Source organism: Somniosus microcephalus, chromosome 3 (assembly GCF_052327205.1).
Source record: "Somniosus microcephalus isolate GS21.2 chromosome 3, FLI_Smic_1.0, whole genome shotgun sequence".
In the NCBI taxonomy this organism is placed as follows: domain Eukaryota; kingdom Metazoa; phylum Chordata; class Chondrichthyes; order Squaliformes; family Somniosidae; genus Somniosus; species Somniosus microcephalus.
In genome coordinates, this window is record NC_140989.1 from 369,390,940 (window position 1) to 369,410,970 (window position 20,031).

Here is a 20,031-nt window from a genome sequence, read left to right on the forward strand (position 1 = left end):
GAAAAATGTTATCGCTGCAGCAGAACAACCCATGACCAGAAGGGCTGCTGGTCCAAGGACAAAATATGCAGGCAATGTGGAAAGATGGGACACATTGCACGAGTTTGCAGGTCTGGGAAGAAGACTAACGACAACAAAAAGGCTACTAAGGAACAGTACAGGAAAGTACAAAAGATGACGGACAGTAGTTCCGAAGACCAGATGAGCGATAGTGAATCCGGGAACAAGAGACTAAGCTGTCTCAAACTTCACAACGTAATCGCAAAAGAGGATCACCGAACCATTTGGGTCACCCTCACGATAGCAGGGTCCCAAGTCAAAATGGAATTGGATACAGGATCAGCTCTGACCGTCATGAATCGACGAGACTACGAGCGGCTATTCTCACACATACCCTTGAAAGAGACATCCATTGCCTTGAAGACGTATACGGGGCAAAAAGTATACCCCAGAGGAAAAATAAGGGTGCCTGTCGAATACAACGGCAAGGAAATACAGAAATTGTATCTGTACATACTGCAAGATGGTGGACCACCGTTATTGGGACGTGAATGGATCAGAAAGATAAGTTTAGACTGGCACTCCATTCAGGCACTGACGGTGGCTGGTAAAAAGGATGGCGATGTCACTCCTGGACCATTGGCGTTAGCTAAGATTGTTGACAAAGAGGTATTTCAACAAGAACTGGGAACTCTTAAAGGCGTAACCGCCTCGATAAAAATAGAAGAGAATGCAATTCCCAAGTTTTTCATAGCAAGACCAGTACCATATGCAATTCGCCCAGCCGTCGAGGCAGAGCTGGAGAATCTGGAGAATGCAGGCGTGTTATCTAAGGTAGACTGGAGCAAATGGGCGACACCCATTGTTCCTGTCATGAAGAAAACGTTAAACAATAAGTCTGAGGAGCCAAGGAAGGTTCGCATCTGTGGGGACTTCAAGGTGACGGTGAACCCAGTCCTTCACACAGTGCAATATCCTCTTCCGAGGATAGAAGATATTTTCGCCTCACTATCTGGAGGGAAGCGTTTTACAAAAATTGACCTAGCACAAGCATATTTGCAGATGGAGGTTGAAGAATCCTCTTGGAAGTATCTCACGATAAACACTCACAAAGGTCTTTACCAGTATAATCGACTGGTATTCGGAGTAGCATCAGCTCCGGTGATATGGCAAAGAGCGATGGAACAAGTCCTGCAAGGGATTCCGGGGACTCAGTGTTACTTGGACGACATCCTAGTGACAGGTGAAGATAACAGTGAACACCTTGCCAACCTAGAGCAGGTGCTCACTAGACTAAGAGAACATGGGCTACGAGCCAATCGCCCCAAGTGCGAGTTTTTTAAGAAACAGATATCGTATTGTGGCCACGTGATTGATGAAGAGGGGTTACATAAGTCCCCTGACAAAATTGAAGCGGTAGTTAAGGCTCCAGCGCCTGAAAATGTGTCGCAACTGAGGTCATTCCTCGGATTGGTGAATTACTACCATAAGTTTTTGCCGAATTTGTCAACATTTCTGCACGCACTGAACGCCCTACTACAAACTGGAGTAGCATGGAAATGGAGTGATGAATGTAAGCGGGCCTTTCAGAAGAGTAAGGACCTAATCACTTCAAGAGAAGTATTGGCTCACTACAACCCATCACTACCGATAAGACTGGTGTGTGATGCGTCTCCCTACGGCATTGGAGCGGTACTGTCACATAAATTCCTTGATGGTTCAGAGAGGCTGACAGCTTTTGCGTCACGCTCGTTAACTTCAGCCAAGCGTAACTACGCCCAGATTGACAGAGAGGCCCTCAGCCTGGTGTGGGGCATGAAGAAGTTCAATCACTGCCTGCACGGTCAGAAATTTACTCTACTAACTGATCACCAACCTCTTGTCTCCATTTTCAACCCTCAGAAGGGCGTACCGATAATGACAGCACAACGGCTACAGAGGTGGTCCCTTTTCCTAGGGGCACACCAATATGACATCGAGTACAAAGGAACTAAACAGCATGGGAATGCTGATGGATTGTCGCGCCTACCATTGCCGACGGTGGAAGAAGCACCTGCAGTGGATCCTGTGGAGATATTCCACTCAACCATAGTTGAATGTCTCCCTGTGACGAATGCAAACATAGAAAAGGAAACACGAAATGACCCGACACTCTCCTGGGTCTATGATTTAACGGTGAAGGGATGGCCAGCACATGGCGAACCACTGCTGCCAGCATTCTCGCCGAGAAGAGAACAGCTGTCAGTGTGCAGAGGAACCTTGATGTGTGGATCCAGAGTAGTAATTCCACCCAAATTGAAGGATCGAGTGCTCAATGAGCTTCATGAGGGTCATCTGGGAGGGGTAAAAATGAAGAACTTAGCCAGAGTGTTTGTGTGGTGGCCGGGAATCAATAGAGAAATCGAAGAGATGACCAAGAGCTGTACAGGATGCCAGAAGGTCCAAAACGCCCCAACACAAGCCCTTCTACATCCATGGGAGTGGCCCTCATCTCCATGGCAAAGGGTGCACATTGATTTTGCTGGTCCATTTATGGACTCGATGTTTTTAATTGCGGTGGATGCACATTCAAAGTGGCCAGAGGTAATAAAAATGTCCTCAACCACCACAGAGAAAACTATCACAGTCTTACGAACCATATTCGCCAGAAATGGGCTGCCTGAACAGATTTGCTCTGACAATGGACCACAGTTTGTGTCTGAAGAGTTCCGGAGGTTCTTAAAGAACAATGGTGTTAAGCATTACACATCCGCCCCATATCATCCAGCCACCAATGGATTTGCTGAGAGGTTCGTTCAAACATTCAAGAAGGCTATCAAGGCAATGTGTAATGAAGACATACCCCTACAACACAAGGTGGATAACTTCTTGTTTGCCTACCGGAATGCGACACATGCGGTTACCAACCAAACTCCAGCCATGATGTTCTTCAATCGAAGACTAAGATGCTGCTTGGATTTGGTTAAGATGTGGAGAACAGGCAGTTTCAGAATATGAATGAAAGGCCGACCAGGAGTTTTAAGATAGGTCAACCAGTTTTGGCCCGGGACTACCGCACAGAGAAATGGCAGCCAGGAACGATCTGTACACGGCAAGGACCTCTAATGTATACCATGGACGTTGGAGAGAGCATTGTAAGACGCCATGCTGACCAGATTCTAGAGTCACTGGAAAACATCAATTCCACACCACGATCCGATACACCTGGCGATGAAACCAAAGTACCAATTGCATCTACCTCAGAATCGGTGATATTGGAAGCAGACGAACCAAACAACGACGTTGATCCCGAATCAACTTTGCCAGAAGAACCTGATACCCCAAAGAGGCGTTATCCAGACAGAATCAGGAAGCCTCCTCAAAGACTGAACTTATAATTGCTTAACTTCAACTAATGTATCTAGCAACTGTAATTGTAAATATGTTATTTAATTATTAATCGAATGTTATGTACTGTTCAGCTAAAAGGGGAGGAATTGTAGTGTATGTACTTTGCAGAAGGAACTATATTCTGCAGCCCCTGTATACTGCAGTACCAGTAGTGACCACCCCTGTATATAAGCCTGTGTAGTAACTTTTGCATAGTAGTTCCAGGTTGTCTCCACTCAGTAAAGACCTGTTATAACCAACTCCTGCAGTCCATGTCTCAATTACACATGGACATAATAGAAACTATTTCCTCTGGTGGGGGGGGGGGGGAGGGGGGAGTCCAGAACAAACTGGCACAACCTTAAAATTAGAGCCAGGCCGTTCAGGGGTGATGCACTTCTTCACACAAAGGATGGTGAAAATCTCAATTGAAAATTTCATAACTGAGAGTGATAGATTTTTGTTAGGCAAGGGTATTAAGGGTAACGAAACCGAGGTGGGTAAATGGAGTTAAGATACAGATCAGCCCATGATCTAACTGGATGGCAGAACAGGCTTGAGAGGCTGAATGGCCTCCTCCTGTTGCTATGTTACACATTTTTCATGTCACAGTGTTAAGCATAAAGGAACCCAACTTAAGTCCCTCTGCAGCGGATAAGGATATTCCGCTATTCAGTCGAAGGGGTGGTCGGTGTCTGCTCGCACTCACCTTGAAGGCAGCCAGATGCAGTGCCGTGAATCCATTCCTGGTGAGCCTCGATGGGCGAAGGCCTTTCAGCATCAGGGTCCTGATATGGGCCTTATTACCTTTAAGGAACAATAGCTTGCATTGAGATATCGGGGATGGCAGCACAGTGGTTATGTTACTAGACTAGCAACCCAGAAGCCTGGACTATGAGTTCATAATCCCACAATGGCAGTTTGCGAATTTAAATTCAGTTAATTAAATAAATCTGGAATTTAAAGCTGGCAAAAGGAACCCTTCCGCTATCAGATTGTTGTAAAAACCCAACTGGTTCACTAATGTACTTCCTTTAGGGACGGAAACTTGCAGTCCTTACGCCAACTCCAGACCCACAGCGATGCAGTTGACTCGTAACTGCTCTCTGAAGTTGTCTAGCACACAAAAAGGTCACCACACGGACTGCAGCAGTTCAAGAAAGTGGCTCACCACCACCTTCTCGAGGGCAATTAGGAATGGGCAATAAATGCTGGCCTCGCCAGCGACGCCCACATTCAATGAATAAATTAAGGAAAAAACCATCATGAGCAGATATTCCTGGGAGGAAACTACACGAGGGGAAAGAATGAGCATACTGAGTCAAACATACATCCTGAAGTCACTTGGTGCATTACAGTTTACCAGTTAGATCTAGGATTTGAGATTGGGAGTCCCCTTCATTTGGCATGTTCAACTCTCAACAATAACTGGCATTTATATATTGCCCTTTTATAGACCATTTACAAAAGCTGGGCACCGCACTTTAGGAAGGATGACCAGGCCTTGGAGAGGGTGCAGAGGAGATTTACTAGAATGGTGCCAGGGATGAGGGACTTCAGTTATGTGGAGAGACTGGAGAAACTGGGATTGTTCTCCTTAGAGCAGAGAAGGTTAAGGGGAGATTTAATAGAGGTGTTCAAAATCATGAGGGGTTTTGATCGAGTAAATAAGGAGAAACTGTTTCCAGTGGCAGGAGGGTCGGTAACCAGAGGACACAGAGTGAAGGGAATTGGCAAAAGAACCAGAGGGGAGATGAGGAGAAATTTCTTACGCAGCGAGTTGTTGTGGTCTGGAATGCGCTGCCTGAAAGGGCGGTAGAAGCAGCAGGGAGTGGGACTAATTGGAGAGCTCTTTCAAAGAGCCGGCACAGGCACGATGGGCCGAATGGCTTCCTTCTGTGCTGTGAGATTCTCTGATTCTAGTAAAACCTCCCAAGGTGCTTCACAGGAGCATCATTAAATAAATTTTGACACTGAGCCACATAAGGAGATATCAGGATAGGCAAGGTAGGTTTTCAGGAGCGTCTTAAAGGAGGAGAGAGAGGCGGAAAGGTTTCGGGAAGGAATTCCAGAGATTAGGGCCCAAGCAGCTGAAGGCACGGCCGCCAATGGTGGAGTGAAGGAAATCAGGGAAGGACAAGAGGCCAGAGTTGGAGGAGCGCAGAGATCTCGGAGGGCTGTATGGCTGGAGGACGTTACAGAGCTAGGGAGGGGCAAGGCCATGGAGGGATTTGAACATGAGCATGAGAATTTTTAAATCGAGACGTTGCCGGACAGGGAGCCAATGTAGGTCACAGCGAGCACAGGGAGTGATGGGTGAACGGGACTTGGTGCGAGTTAGGACACGGGGCAGTGAGCACAGGGGTGAGGGGTGAACGGGGCTTGGTGCGAGTTAGGACACGGGGCAGTGAGCACAGGGGGTGATGGGTGAACGGGACTGGGTGTGAGTTAGGACACGGGGCAGTGAGCACAGGGGGTGATGGGTGAACGGGACTTGGTGTGAGTTAGGACACGGGGCAGTGAGCACAGGGGGTGAAGGGTGAACGGGACTGGGTGCGAGTTAGGACACGGGGCAGTGAGCACAGGGGGTGATGGGTGAATGGGACTGGGTGCGAGTTAGGACACGGGGCAGTGAGCACAGGGGGTGATGGGTGAACGGGACTGGGTGAGAGTTAGGACACGGGGCAGTGAGCACAGGGCTGAGGGGTGAACGGGACTGGGTGCGAGTTAGGACACGGGGCAGTGAGCACAGGGGGTGGTGAGTGAACGGGACTGGGTGTGAGTTAGGACACGGGGCAGTGAGCACAGGGCTGAGGGGTGAATGGGACTGGGTGCGAGTTGGGACACGGGGCAGTGAACACAGGGGGTGATGGGTGAACAGGACTGGGTGCGAGTTAGGACACGGGGCAGTGAGCACAGGGGTGATGGGTGAACAGGACTGGGTGCGAGTTAGGACACGGGGCAGTGAGCACAGGGGTGATGGGTGAACGGGACTGGGTGAGAGTTAGGACACGGGGCAGCCGAGTGTTGGATGAGCTGAAGTTTCCGGAAGGTGGGAGGCCGGCCCGGAGAGCGGTGGAATAGTCGAGTCTGCAGGTAACTCACCGTCACAAATGCAGCAGAGATGAAGTAGAGATAACCCGTTCTTTGTCCGGTAGTTCATGTTTACTTTACCGAAGGCTTCGTCTGAACTGGAAAGAAAAATATCTGCCAGGATTCAACACATCATCACCTAAAACCACAGCGCAAAAAATATAATTTGGTTTATTCACAAACGAAACATGTTTCCTTATCTTCGCTTCCATAAGTGTGAGGTGGTGCATTTTGGTAGGAAGAATAAGGAGGCCACATACGACTTGGAAAGTGTGTGTCTAAATGGGGTGGAGGAACAGAGGGATCTGGGGCTACAGATACACAAATCACTGCAATTAGTGATGCAGGTTAATATGGCCATAAAAATATCAAACAAAGCATTAGGGTTCATTTCTAGAGGGATAGAATTAAAAGCAGAGATGTTATATCAAACCTGCATAGAACCTTGGTTAGACCACACTTGGAGTGCTGTGAACAGTCCTGGTCTCCATATTATAAAAAGGAGATAGAGGCACTGGAGAAGGTAAAAAAATAGATTAGGAAAGACTGGACAGGCGGGGGCTCTTTTCTCTAGAAAAGAGAAGGCTGAGGGATGACCTGATCGAGGTCTTTAAAATCATGAAGGGGTTTTGTAGTGTATGTACCTTTAAGGGGAGAACTACTTTTTTACAGCTCCTGTATACTGTAGTACCGGCAGTGACCACACCTGTATATAAACCCTGAGTAGGCATCTGTACTGTTAGTTTTAGAGCAACCCTCATCCAGTAAACACCTGTTGATTGTTCCTCTGCAGTCTCAGTCTATTTATTGGAGGACACCATACATCAAGATTCACGGATTTAACAGGTTTGATAGGGTAGACGTAGAGAAGATGTTTCCACTTGTGGGGGAGACCAGAACTAGAGGTCATAAATATGAGATGGTCACTAATAAATCCAATTGGGAATTCAGGAGAAACTTCTTTACCCAGAGAGTGGTGAGAACGTGGAACTCGTTACCACAGGGAGTGGTTGAGGAGAATAGCACAGATGTATTGAAGGGGAAGCTGGATAAACACATGAGGGAGAAGGGAATAGAAGGATATGGTGATAGGGTGAGATGAAGAGGGGTGGGAGGTGGCTCGTGTGGAGCATAAACAGCAGCATGGGCCATTCGGGCCGTTTCTGTGCTGTACATACTATGTAATTCTATGTTATACTTTCTCCCACTCCCCTCCTGAAGGAGTTGATACCCTTAAATGGAAGGTGATCATTCTACAGTACCCTGCCCAAGTGCCCATTACTCACTTGACACTGAGTACTGCCAGACTATTTGACCATCCCGGGCAAGGCTATCCTATCCTCGCCCAAACCCCCCGGTGCCCTGGCCAGGGTTCCAGGCCGAACCAGACTGTTCACAACATTGCTGCTCTATTCGACCCTGAGCTGAGCTTCCGACCCCATAATCCTCTCTGTCACTAAGACTGCCACCATCCACCTCCGCCCCTGTCTCAGCCCATCTGTGCCTATGTCACCTCCAGACTTGCCTATTCCAACGCTCTCCTGGCCAGCCTCTCGCTTTCCACCCTCTGTATACTTCAGCTCAACCAAAACTCTGCTGTCCATATCCTAACTCGCACCAAGACCTGTTCACCTATCACCCCGTCATCTTATCATAGAATCTCACAGCACCAAAGGAGGCCATTCGGCCCATCGTGCCTGTGCCGGCTCTTTGAAAGAGCTCTCCAATTAGTCCCACTCCCTGCTCTTTCCCCACAGCCCTGCTAATGTTTCCTTTTCAAGTATTTCTCCAATTCCCTTTTGAAACTTACTATTGAATCTGCTTCCACCGCCCTTTCAGGCAGCGCATTCCAGATCACAACAACTCGCTGCGTAAAAAAAATTCCTCCTCCTCTCCCCTCTGGTTCTTTTGCCAATTCCCTTCACTCTGTGTCCTCTGGTTACCGACCCTTCTGCCAGTGGATACAGTTTCTCCTGATTTGCTCTATCAAAACTCCTTGTAATTTTGAATACATCTATTAAATCTCCCCTTCTAGGCCTCTTTGCAATGCTTCTGACAGGAACCCGCCCGTGCTTTTAGGAACAGCTTCACTGACAGCGTATAGCATGACCAACCGGCGAGCGCGATTCCCAGCGGTTTGAGTTGCCCGGATCAGCTCCCACGCCACTCGCAGTCAATGGATCCGCGATTATGTAGACTTGCTGGTGATGTCATGAAGCAACCTACAACAACAGCCTTATGTAGCGCCTTTAACATAGTAAAACATCCCAACGCGCTTCACAGGAGCGTAAATCAGACAAAAATTGACACCGAGTCACGTAAGGAGATATCAGGACAGGTCACCAAAAACTTGGTCAGAGGCAGGTTTTAAGGAGCGTCATAAAGGAGGAGAGGTGGAGAGGTTTAGGGAGGGAATTCCAGAGCTTAGGGCCCAGGCAGCTGAAGGCATGGCCTCCAGTGGTGGAGCGATTAAAATTGGGGATAGACAGTCCAAAGATGTGCGGGTTAGGTAGATTGGCTATGATAAATTGACCCTTAGTGTTAGGGGGATTAAATACGTGGGGTTACGGGGATCGGGTGGGATATGTGTCGGTGCAGGCTCGATGGGCCGAAATGGCCTCTATCTGCATTGTGGAGTTTCTGTGATTTCTGTGACAAGAGACCAGAATTGGAGGAGCGTAGATATCTTGGAGGGTTGTGGGGCTGGAGGAGGTTACAGAGATAGGGAGGGGTGAGGCCATGGAGGGATTTGAACACAAGGATGAGAATTTTAAACTCGAGGTGTCAATGTAGGACAGCGAGCACAGGGGTGATGGGTGAACGGGACTTGGTGTGAGTTAGGACACGGGGCAGTGAGCACAGGGGGTGATGGGTGAACGGGACTGGGTGCGAGTTAGGACACGGGGCAGTGAGCACAGGGGTTGATGGGTGAACGGGACTGGGTGCGAGTTAGGACACAGGGCAGTGAGCACAGGGGGTGATGGGTGAACGGGACTGGGTGCGAGTTAGGACACGGGTCAGTGAGCACAGGGGGTGATGGGTGAACGGGACTCGGTGCGAGTTAGGACACGGGGCAGTGAGCACAGGGGGTGATGGGTGAACGGGACTGGGTGCGAGTTAGGACACGGGGCAGTGAGCACAGGGGGTGATGGGTGAACGGGACTCGGTGCGAGTTAGGACATGGGGCAGTGAGCACAGAGGGTGATGGGTGAACGGGACTGGGTGTGAGTTAGGACACGGGGCAGTGAGCACAGGGGTGATGGGTGAACGGGACTGGGTGTGAGTTAGGACACGGGGCAGTGAGTGCAGGGGGTGATGGGCGAACGGGACTTGGTGTGAGTTAGGACACGGGGCAGTGAGCACAGGGGGTGATGGGTGAACGGGACTGGGTGTGAGTTGGGACATGGGGCAGTGAGCACAGGGGGTGATGGGTGAACGGGACTTGGTGCGAGTTGGGACACGGGGCAGCGAGCACAGGGGGTGATGGGTGAACGGGACTTGGTGCGAGTTGGGACACGGGGCAGCGAGCACAGGGGGTGATGGATGAACGGGACTGGGTGTGAGTTGGGACACGGGGCAGTGAGCACAGGGGGTGATGGGTGAACGGGACTGGGTGTGAGTTGGGACACGGGGCAGTGAGCACAGGGGGTGATGGGTGAACGGGACTTGGTGCGAGTTGGGACACGGGGCAGCGAGCACAGGGGGTGATGGATGAATGGGACTGGGTGTGAGTTAGGACACGGGGCAGTGAGCACAGGGGGTGATGGGTGAACGGGACTGGGTGCGAGTTAGGACATGGGGCAGTGAGCACAGGGGGTGATGGATGAACGGGACTGGGTGTGAGTTAGGACACGGGGCAGTGAGCACAGGGGGTGATGGGTGAACGGGACTGGGTGTGAGTTAGGACATGGGGCAGTGAGCACAGGGGGTGATGGGTGAATGGGACTGGGTGCGAGTTAGGACATGGGGCAGTGAGCACAGGGGGTGATGGGTGAATGGGACTGGGTGTGAGTTAGGACACGGGGCAGCAGAACTTTGGACGAACTGGAGTTTACAGAGGGTGAAAGATGGGAAGCCAGCCAGGCGAGCATGGGAATAGTCGAGTCTGGAGGTAACAAAAGGCAGGAATGAGGGTTTCAGCAGCCGATGAGCTGAGGCAGGGGCGGAGACGGGCGATATTACGAAGGTGGAAATAGATGGCCTTTGGTGATGGAGAGGATATGGGGTTGGAAGATCAGCTCAGGGTCAAATAGGACGCCGAGGTAACCAGCAATGGTGTCTGATTCTTAAAAACTCAAGAAATTTGAAACAGTGTCCGCCTTTCCCTCCTCACCTGAAGACGTGCTTGAGTTCGAGAAGCTCGCTGTCTTTAATACACAGATCGTCCTCCAGTTTCTCCATCACCACAGTGTAAGATTCACTCACTTTCTTCTTCCATTCGTCTGCCAGGAAACGGCATATTTTTAGTTAAAATTCCTTTTTCCCCAACAGTTTGCTTTCCTTCCTTCTCCTTCCGAAGGTGCCGACTCCTTGCTGGGGAACAATACCGTGGGCACCAGTGTCCTTCTGATAACCTCACCCACGGGAGGGCAGTCTTCACCTACTAGCATGCATGCTGAAGCCTAGATTCTCCAGTCATCGAATCTCACAGCACAGGAGGACGACATTCAGCCCATCGTGCCTGTGCCGGCTCTTTGAAAGAGCTCTCCAATGAGTCCCACTCCCCTGCTCTTTCCCCATAGCCCTGCAATTATTTCCTTTTCAAGTATTTCTTCAATTCCTTTTTGAAAGTTACTATTGAATCTGCTTCCACTGCCCTTTCAGGCAGCGCATTCCAGATCACAACAACTCGCTGTAAAAAAAGAATTCTCATCTCCCCCTCTGATTCTTTTGCCAATTATCCGTGTCCTCTGTTTACCGACCCTCCTGCCACTGGAAACAGATCCCCCTAACTGCTCTATCAAAACCCCTCATGATTATTGAACGCCTCGATTAAATCTCCCCTTAACCTTCTCTGCTCTAAGGAGAACAATCCCAGCTTCTCCAGTCCCTCCACAAACAGAAACCCCTCATCCCCGGCACCATTCTAGTAAATCTCCTCTGCACCCTCTCCAAGGCCCAATCAGTTTCACCCAATTAGAACCAGGCAAACCTGATTGGAGAATTGGATTGAGATCCATGATGCACTCTACATCACGTGACCGCTTCCGAAACCTAAAACATCAGGAGCCAGGAAACGCCCTCCCCCTGAAAGTCTCAATAACATATCTAACTTAGCTCTCTCTGTTCCACATTAACATATGTACATTAATGCACTGTCCGATAGATTCAATAGTAGCCTTCGAAAGGGAATTGAATAAATACTGGAAGAAAAAATTGCAGGGATATGGGGAAAGAGCGGGGGAGTGGGAGTAACTGGATTGCTCTTCGAAAGAGCCGGCGCAGACTCGATGGGCCGAATGGCCTCCTTCTATGCTGTACTAGTCTATGATTAATATATGTAAATTAGCTCTCCCTCTTCATAGAATCATAGAAATTTAGAGCACGGAAGGAGGCCATTTGGCTCATCGTGTCCGTGCCGGCCGACAAAGCGCTCTCCAGCCTAATCCCATTTTCCAGCTCTTGGTCCATAGCCCTGCAGGTTACGGCACTTCAAGTGCATATCCAAGTACTTTTTAAATGTGATGAGGGTTTCTGCCTCTACCACCCTTTCAGGCAGTGAGTTCCAGACCCCCACCACCCTCTGGGTGAAGAAATTTCCCCTCAAATCCCCTGTAAACCTCCTACCAATTACATTAAATCTGTGCCCCCTGGTTGTTGATCCCTCTGCTAAGGGAAATAGGTCCTTCCTATCCACTCTATCTAGGCCCCTCATAATTTTATACACCTCAATAAGGTCTCCCCTCAGCCTCCACTGTTCCAAAGAAAATAAACCCAGCCTATCCAATCTTTCCTCATGGCTAAAATTCCCCAGCCCAGGCAACATCCTCGTAAATCTCCTCTGTACCCTCTCTAGTGCAATCACATCCTTCCTGTAATGTGGTGACCAGAACTGCACGCAGTACTCTAGCTGTGGCCTAACTAGTGTTTTATACAGTTGAAGCATAACCCCCCTGCTCTTGCATTCTATGTCTCGGCTAATAAAGGCAAGTATTCTGTATGCCTTCTTAACCACCTTATCTACTTTGGCCTGCTACCTTCAGGGATCTGTGTACCTGCACATCAAGGTCCCTTTGTTCCTCTACACTTCTCAGTGTCCTACCATTTAATGTGTATTCCCTTTCCTTGTTAGCCCTCCCCAAATGCATTACCTCACACTTCTCCGGATTCAATTCCATTTGCCACTGTTCTGCCCTCCTGACCAGTTCATTGATATCTTCCTGCAGTCTACAGTTTTCTTCTTCATTATCAACCACACAGCTGATTTTAGTATCACCTGCTGATGTGCCAAATAACTGCCTGAATCCAAGAGGTTAAAGCTTAAAATTAAAGGCTTTTATTAAGTAAGAACATGGCATCGAGTCAACACAAGGCAGCCATCATTCATCACCGACCCAGCCCTTATGAGTAAGACTCACACCAATCCGGAGGATCCAGAGCGGCGGGGCTAGGGAGGAGCATTAGTGGTTACATCTGTAGAACATTCCAGACATTAGCAAGTACAACAACAACAGACAATACAAATGCCAGAACACAGAGTTATTTCATCACATTCACCCCCTGCTATAGATTCAGTCTGTCAGGGGGTCTGATAGTTCTCTGGGAACAACGTAACTCTTGCTGAGGCTCCTCCTGGAGTACTAACTCCAGTTCATTCGAATTCCCAGAATCATCAGTGTTTTCCACACTGAGGATTTGTGTCTCTGAAGGTCCAGGTACGGGAATGTTGCTTCCAACGCGTATTCATCCACCATACGATCCATCTCCCATTGGAAGACGGATACCCCATTTGTCACTCCAAAGGGCACCCTAAGGAATTGGTACAGGCGCCCATTAGCTTTGAAGGCCGTATAAGGTCGGTCTTCTATTTTGATAGAGAGTTGATGGTAGGCAGACTTTAAATCAATGGTGGAGAACACGCGGTACTGAGCTATCTGGTACACCATCTCAGAAATACGAGGCAAAGGATAGGCGTCTAATTGGGTATACAAGTTTATAGTCTGGCTATAATCCACCACAAGTCTTTTCTTTTCATTAGTTTTAACCACCACCACCTGGGCACGCCACGGGCTATTACTGTGTTCGATGATTCCCTCCCGTTGAAGCCTTTCCACTTCATCTTTTATAAATGTTTTATCTTCTGAACTATACCGTTGACTCTTAGTCGCTATAGGTCTACAATTAGGAGCAAGGTTCACGAACAAAGAAGGCAGACTTACTTTTAAAGTAGAAAGGCCGCAGACTGTGAGTGGAGGCTGAGATCCACCATACTTAAGGGTAATGCTCTCATGCTGACACTGGAAATCCAAGCCTAAAATTAAGTTCACACACAACTGAGGTAATATGAGGAGTTTAAAGTCCTTATACTCCATATCCTTAATGGTCAATGTGACTTTACAATATCCAGTTACCTCCGAAGTAAGGGACTTGGACGCCATCACAATTTCACTTCGAGTAGGATACACCTTCAATGAACAGGAGTTAACAAGGTTGGGGTGTATAAAACTTTCAGTACTGCCACAGTCTATCAAACACCCAGTAGGACGACCATTAATCTTGATGTCCATCATAGATTTCGACAAGGAACACGGTATGGTCTGGTCAACCGTAGCCGAGGCTAGAGTAAAACGATAGGCGGCAGCAGAGAAGACATCGGGTACAGGATTACCCTTACACACTTTACTAAAATGTCCCCGTTTCTTACATTTAAAACAGGTAGCCTCTCTGGCTGGGCATCTTTGTCTGGGGTGTTTAGATTGGCCACAAAAATAACACTTAGACCCATGGGGTACAGCCGCAACAATAGGATTAAGTGGAGGCTCCACTGGTGTTATGGATGCCTCCATACTCGGAACACACGAGGCTGAGAGAGATGCATGGGCTGATGCATACACTTCTAAATTCTTCTGGGCTACATCTAACGATCGAGCAGTAGCGACGACCGTTTTTAAAACTAACGAGTCGTTCTCGAGGAGTCTCTGTCTAATATAATTAGATCGGAGGCCAGATATGAAAGAATCGCAGATGGCTTCTTCCTGATACACTGGCAGAGACAGCCTTGTAGTTGCAATCCTTAGCCAAAGCCTTAAGGTCCTGCAGGAAATCGTCCAGGGATTCCTCGGGTAATTGCCTGCGAGTAGACAAAAGATACCTGGCATATACTTCATTAACCGACTTAAGGTACTGGGCCTTAAGAGCTGCGAGGGCCTCTTCATATGTAGTAATATCTTCAATTATAGAGTAAGTTTGATGACTTACCAAGTTGGTTAGAAGACCCAACTTGCTAACCGTCGGATCGATCGATGCGATGAAGTGTTCAAAACATCGAAGCCAATGCGTAAATTTCTTCAACGCATCTGCCGAATGGGGATCGATATCCAGACGCTCTGGTTTCAAAAATTGATCCATCTTCCAAAAGTTGTTACTTAATAAAATTGATGTGCCAAATAACTGCCTGAATCCAAGAGGTTAAAGCTTAAAACTAAAGGCTTTTATTAAGTAAGAACATGGCATCGAGTTAACACAAGGCAGCCATCATTCATCACCAACCCAGCCCTTATGAGTAAGACTCACACCAATCCGGAGGATCCAGAGGGGCCGGGCTAGGGAGGAGCATTAGTGGTTACATCTGTAGGACATTCCAGACATTAGCAAGTACAACAACAACAGACAATACAAATGCCAGAACACAAGAGTTATTTCATCACACCTGCAAACTTCTTAATCATACCCCTACCTACATTGAAGTCTAAATCATTGATATATACCACAAAAAACAAGGGACCCAGTACTGAGCCCTGCAGAACCCCACTGGAAACAGCCGTCCAGTCACCAAAACACACATCGACCATTGCCCTTTGCTTCCTGCCTCTGAGACAATTATGAATCCAACTTGACACTTTGCCCTGGACCCCATGGTTTTTACTTTCGTGACCAGTCTGCCATGTGGAACCTTATCAAAAGCCTTGCAAAAATCCATATACACTGCATCAAACGCACTGCCCTCATCTACCCTCCTTGCTACCTCCTCAAAAAATTCAATCAAGTTAGTCAGACACGACCTTCCCTTAACAAATCCGTGCTGACTGTCCTTGATTAACCTGTGTCTTTCTAAATGAAGATTTATCCTGTCCCTCAGAACTTTTTCCAATAAATTTCCCACCACCGAGGTTAGGCTGACTGGCCTGTGATTACTCGGTCTATCCCTTTCTCCCTTTTTAAACAAGGGTACAATGTTAGCAGTCCTCCAGTCCTCTGGCACCTCACCTGTAGCCAGAGAGGATTGGAAAATGATGGTCAGAGCCTCTGCTATTTCCTCTCTTACTTTTCTTCACAGTCTGGGATACATTTAATCCGGGCCTGGGGATTTATCCACTTTCAAAGCTGCTAAGCCCCTTAATACTTCCTCTCTCACTATGTTTATTTCATCTAATATTTCACACTCCTCCTCCCTGATAGCAATGTCTGCATCGTCCCTCTCTTCTGTGAAAACAGACGCAAAGTATTCATTAAGAACCATACCCATGTCTTCCGCCTCCACATACAGATTACCCTCATGATCTCTAATAGGCCCTACCCTTTTTTAAGTTATTCTCCTGCTCTTAATGTATTTATAAAACATCTTTGATTTTCCTTGATTTAACTTGCCAAAATTTTTCATGCTCTCTTTGCTTTCCTAATTTCCTTTTTAATTGCACCCCTGCACTTTCTGTACTCCTCTAGAGTTTCTGCAATATTGAGCCCTCGGTATCTGTCATAAGCCTCCCTTTTTTTCTTTATCCTACCCTGTATGCCCCTTGACATCCAGGGGGCTCTAGATTTGTTAGTCCCACCCTTTTTCTTTCAGGGCACATACTTGCTCTGAACCCTCAGGATCTCCTCCTTGAATGTCTCCCACTGCTCTGACACTGATTTACCTTCAGGTTTCTGTCTCCAGTCTACTTTGGCTGAATCCCCTCTGAGCTTAGCAAAATTGGCTTTTCTCCAAATGAGAATTTTTATTCCTGGTCTATCCTTGTCCTTTTCCATAACTACCCTAAATCTAACAGAATTATGATCACTAGCACCAAAATGCTCTCCCACTGATACCCCTTCCACCTGCCCAGCTTCATTTCCTAAAACTAAGTCCAGAACCGCCCCCTCCCTTGTTGGGCTTGCTACATACTGGCTAAAATAGTTCTCCTGAATGCATTTTAAGAAATCTGCTCCCTCTATACCCTTCACACTAATTTTATCCCAGTTAATATTAGGGTAGCTGAAATCTCCTACTATTACTGCCCGATAGTTTTTGCACTTCTCAGAAATACTTACTCTTCTATCTCCCTCTGACTGTTTGGGGGGGGTCTATAGTACACTCCCAGCAGTGTGATCGCAGCTTTTTTGTTCTTCAATTCAACCCATATGGCCCCATTTGTTGATCCTTCTAATATATTATCCCTCCTCACAGCTTTAATCAATACTGTGACCCTTTCCCTCCTTTTTTACCCCCTCTCTATCCCGTCTGAAAACCCTGTAACCAGGAATGTTGAGCTGCCATACCTGCCCCTCTTTCAGCCATGTCTCAGTAATAGCTATATCATACTCCCACGTGTCTATCTGTGCCCTCAGCTCATCTGCCTTATTCCCTATACACCTTGCACTGAAGTATGTACCATTTAGCACTGCCAAACTCCCTTGTTGTCTATTTTCTAGCCCTTGCTTCCTCTGTTTTCCACATTCACTTTCTCCTTTTCTGCTTTCTAACTTCAGCTTTGCTTCTCTCGCTTCTGAATCTATTCTCAGGTTCCCATCCCCCTGCCACCTCCCCCAGAAACGGTCCCAATGCCTCAGCAATCTAAAGCCCTCCCACCTGCACCATCTCTCTAGCCACGCATTCATCTGCTCTATCCTCCTATTTCTGTACTCACTAGCACGTGGCACCGGGAGTGATCCGGAGATTACTTCCTTTGATTACTATCTGATCTACATTAACATATGTAAATGAGCTCTCCCTGTCCTGCACACAATCCCCAATGTTGCTGGGTGCAGGGTGACCATTTATAATTAGACCCTTATGAACCGGGTGTCACGGGTCAGCACAGAATGACCATCAAACTTGGGACCAGAAAGCACAGCAACTCAACGGAGAAAAAGCACTGAGCTATCCAGGAGTAGTGAGGGGGTGCTAAACACGAAATACTAATACGACATTACAGAAAGGATTGGCCTGCCGGACTGTCAAACACTCTGGACACAAAGCCCGACATCTGCTTCACACACGGGACTAGCAATCCCCTCAAGGGCTCATCTTCCTAAAGTTACCACTTTAATCTTCCCTTGAACATGAAATTCAGTTGCAAAAAAGTTGCTTTACCCGTGCAGGTCTGGTTCGGCCTGGATTTGTAGTTCCCCATTGTGTTTCTTCTCCACGGTAAAGTTGTTTATATGTCAGTTTTTAGACAGCAGAATCTCACTCGCTCGCTCCCTGACAGTAAAAGTGTTTTCCTCGCTGTGACACTGCTGATAAACCCAGCTAAAAATAAACCTCATCTCTAACTGGAATGTTGGAATACAATAGCAGGACAAAACAAAGATCCCTGTTGCTCGGGACGTGAGATCAAAGCAGCAGCTGGGGCCTGTCAAAGTATTAAAGTTATCCAGTAACACTTACAGACAATTGCAAAGTTTTTTCAGCACAGAAACAGGCCATTCGGCCCAACTGGTCCATGCTGGTGTTTATGCTCTACACGAACCTCCTCCCACCCCTCTTCATCTGACCCTATCAGCATATCCTGCTATTCCTTTCTCCCTCATGTAAGAAATCAAACAACACCAGGTTATAGTCCAACAGCTTTATTTGAAATCACAAGCTTTCGGAGCGCTGCTCCTTCTTCAGGTGAAGTGGAGAAATGCATAAAGACACAGCTTATATAGTCAGAGAATCATGTCAGATGTTTACAGGTAACCTTTCCAACTGCATTTCTCCACTTCACCTGAAGAAGGAGCAGCGCTCCAAAAGCTTGTGATTTCAAATAAAGCTGTTGGACTATAACCTGGTGTTGTGTGATTTCTTACATTTGTCCACCCCAGTCCAACTCCGGCATCTCCACACCATTTCTCCCTCATGTACTTAGCTTCCTCTTATATGCATCTATGGTAGCATAGTGGTTACGTTACTGGACTAATGACACAGAGACATGAGTACAAATCCCACCACGGCAGCTGGGGAATTTTAATTTAGTTAATTAAATAAATCTGAAATGAAAAGCTAGTATCAGTAATAGGAATGAAATGGCCTAGCAAGCCACTCAGCCAAACCACTACAAATAACAATAATAAGAATAAAACCGGATGGACTAGTCGGGACTGGCGTCAGACACGGCCATGGCACACCCACTCCAGTCAACCCTGCAAAGTCCTCCTCACAAACATTTGGGGACTTGTGTCAAAATTGGGGGAGCTGTCCCACAGACTAGTCAAGCAACAGCCTGACATAGTCATACTCACAGAATCATACCTTTCAGCCAATGTCCCGAACTCCTCCATCACCATCCCTGGGTATGCGCTGTCCCAATGACAGGACAGGTCCACCAGGGGTGGCAGCACAGTGGTATACAATCAGCAGGGAGTGGCCCTGGGAGTCATCAACATTGACTCCAGACCCCATAAAGTCTCATGGCTTCAGGTCAAACATGGGCAAGGAAACCTCCTGCTGATTACCACATACAGCCCTCCCTCTGCTGATGAGTCAGTACTCTTCCCTGTTGAACGCCACTTGGAAGAAGCACAGAGAGTAGCAAGGGCACAGAATTTACTCTGGGTGGGGGACTTCAATGTAGCACCACTGCTGACCGAGCTGGCTGAGTCCTGAAGAACATAGCTGCCAGTCTGGGCCTGCGACAGGTGGTGAGAGAACCAACACAAGGGAAAAACCTACTTTACCTTGGTCTCATCAATCTACCTGTTGCAGATGCATCTGCCTTGACTGTATTGGTAGCAGTGACCACCACACAGTCCTTACGGAGATGAAGTCCCGTCTTCACACTGAGGACACCCTCCATCATGTTGTGTGGCAATACCACCGTGCTAAATAGGATAGATTCAGAACAGATCTAGCAGCTCAAAACTGGGCATCCATGAGGCGCTGTGGGCTATCAGCAGCAGCAGAATTGTATTCCACCACAATCTGTAACCTCATGGCCCGGCATATCCCTCACTCTACCATTACCATCAAGCCAGGGGTTCAATAAGGAGTGTAGAAGAGCATGCCAGGAGCAGCACAAGGTGTACCTAAAAATGCAGTGCCAACCTGGGGAAGCTGCAGCACAGGACTACATGCATGCTAAAAAGCAGAAGCAGCGTGCTATTGACAGGACTAAATGATCCCACAATCAACGGATCAGATCAAAGCTCTGCAGTCCTGCCACATCC

At 47.8% G+C, this 20,031-nt stretch overlaps 1 protein-coding gene across 2 annotated transcripts in view; it reads right to left on the reverse strand.

Annotated features, from left to right (window-relative positions):
• The window catches only part of tnni3k (TNNI3 interacting kinase), a 184,874-nt gene extending 166,648 nt beyond the window's left edge, over nucleotides 1-18,226 (reverse strand). The window contains exons 1-4 of one of the 2 annotated variants that reach the window (XM_085983580.1): nucleotides 17,975-18,224; nucleotides 10,796-10,904; nucleotides 6,475-6,560; nucleotides 4,079-4,176 (exon numbers count right to left, since the gene is read on the reverse strand). In XM_085983580.1, coding sequence (XP_085839706.1) covers nucleotides 4,079-4,176; nucleotides 6,475-6,560; nucleotides 10,796-10,904; nucleotides 17,975-18,014 — 333 coding nt within the window. In that variant the 5' untranslated portion in view covers nucleotides 18,015-18,224. Of the gene's footprint in view, nucleotides 1-4,078; nucleotides 4,177-6,474; nucleotides 6,561-10,795; nucleotides 10,905-17,974 lie in introns of both variants that reach the window. The other variant, XM_085983581.1, reaches the window with a different exon arrangement.
• Between the last annotated feature and the right edge of the window lie 1,805 nt (nucleotides 18,227-20,031).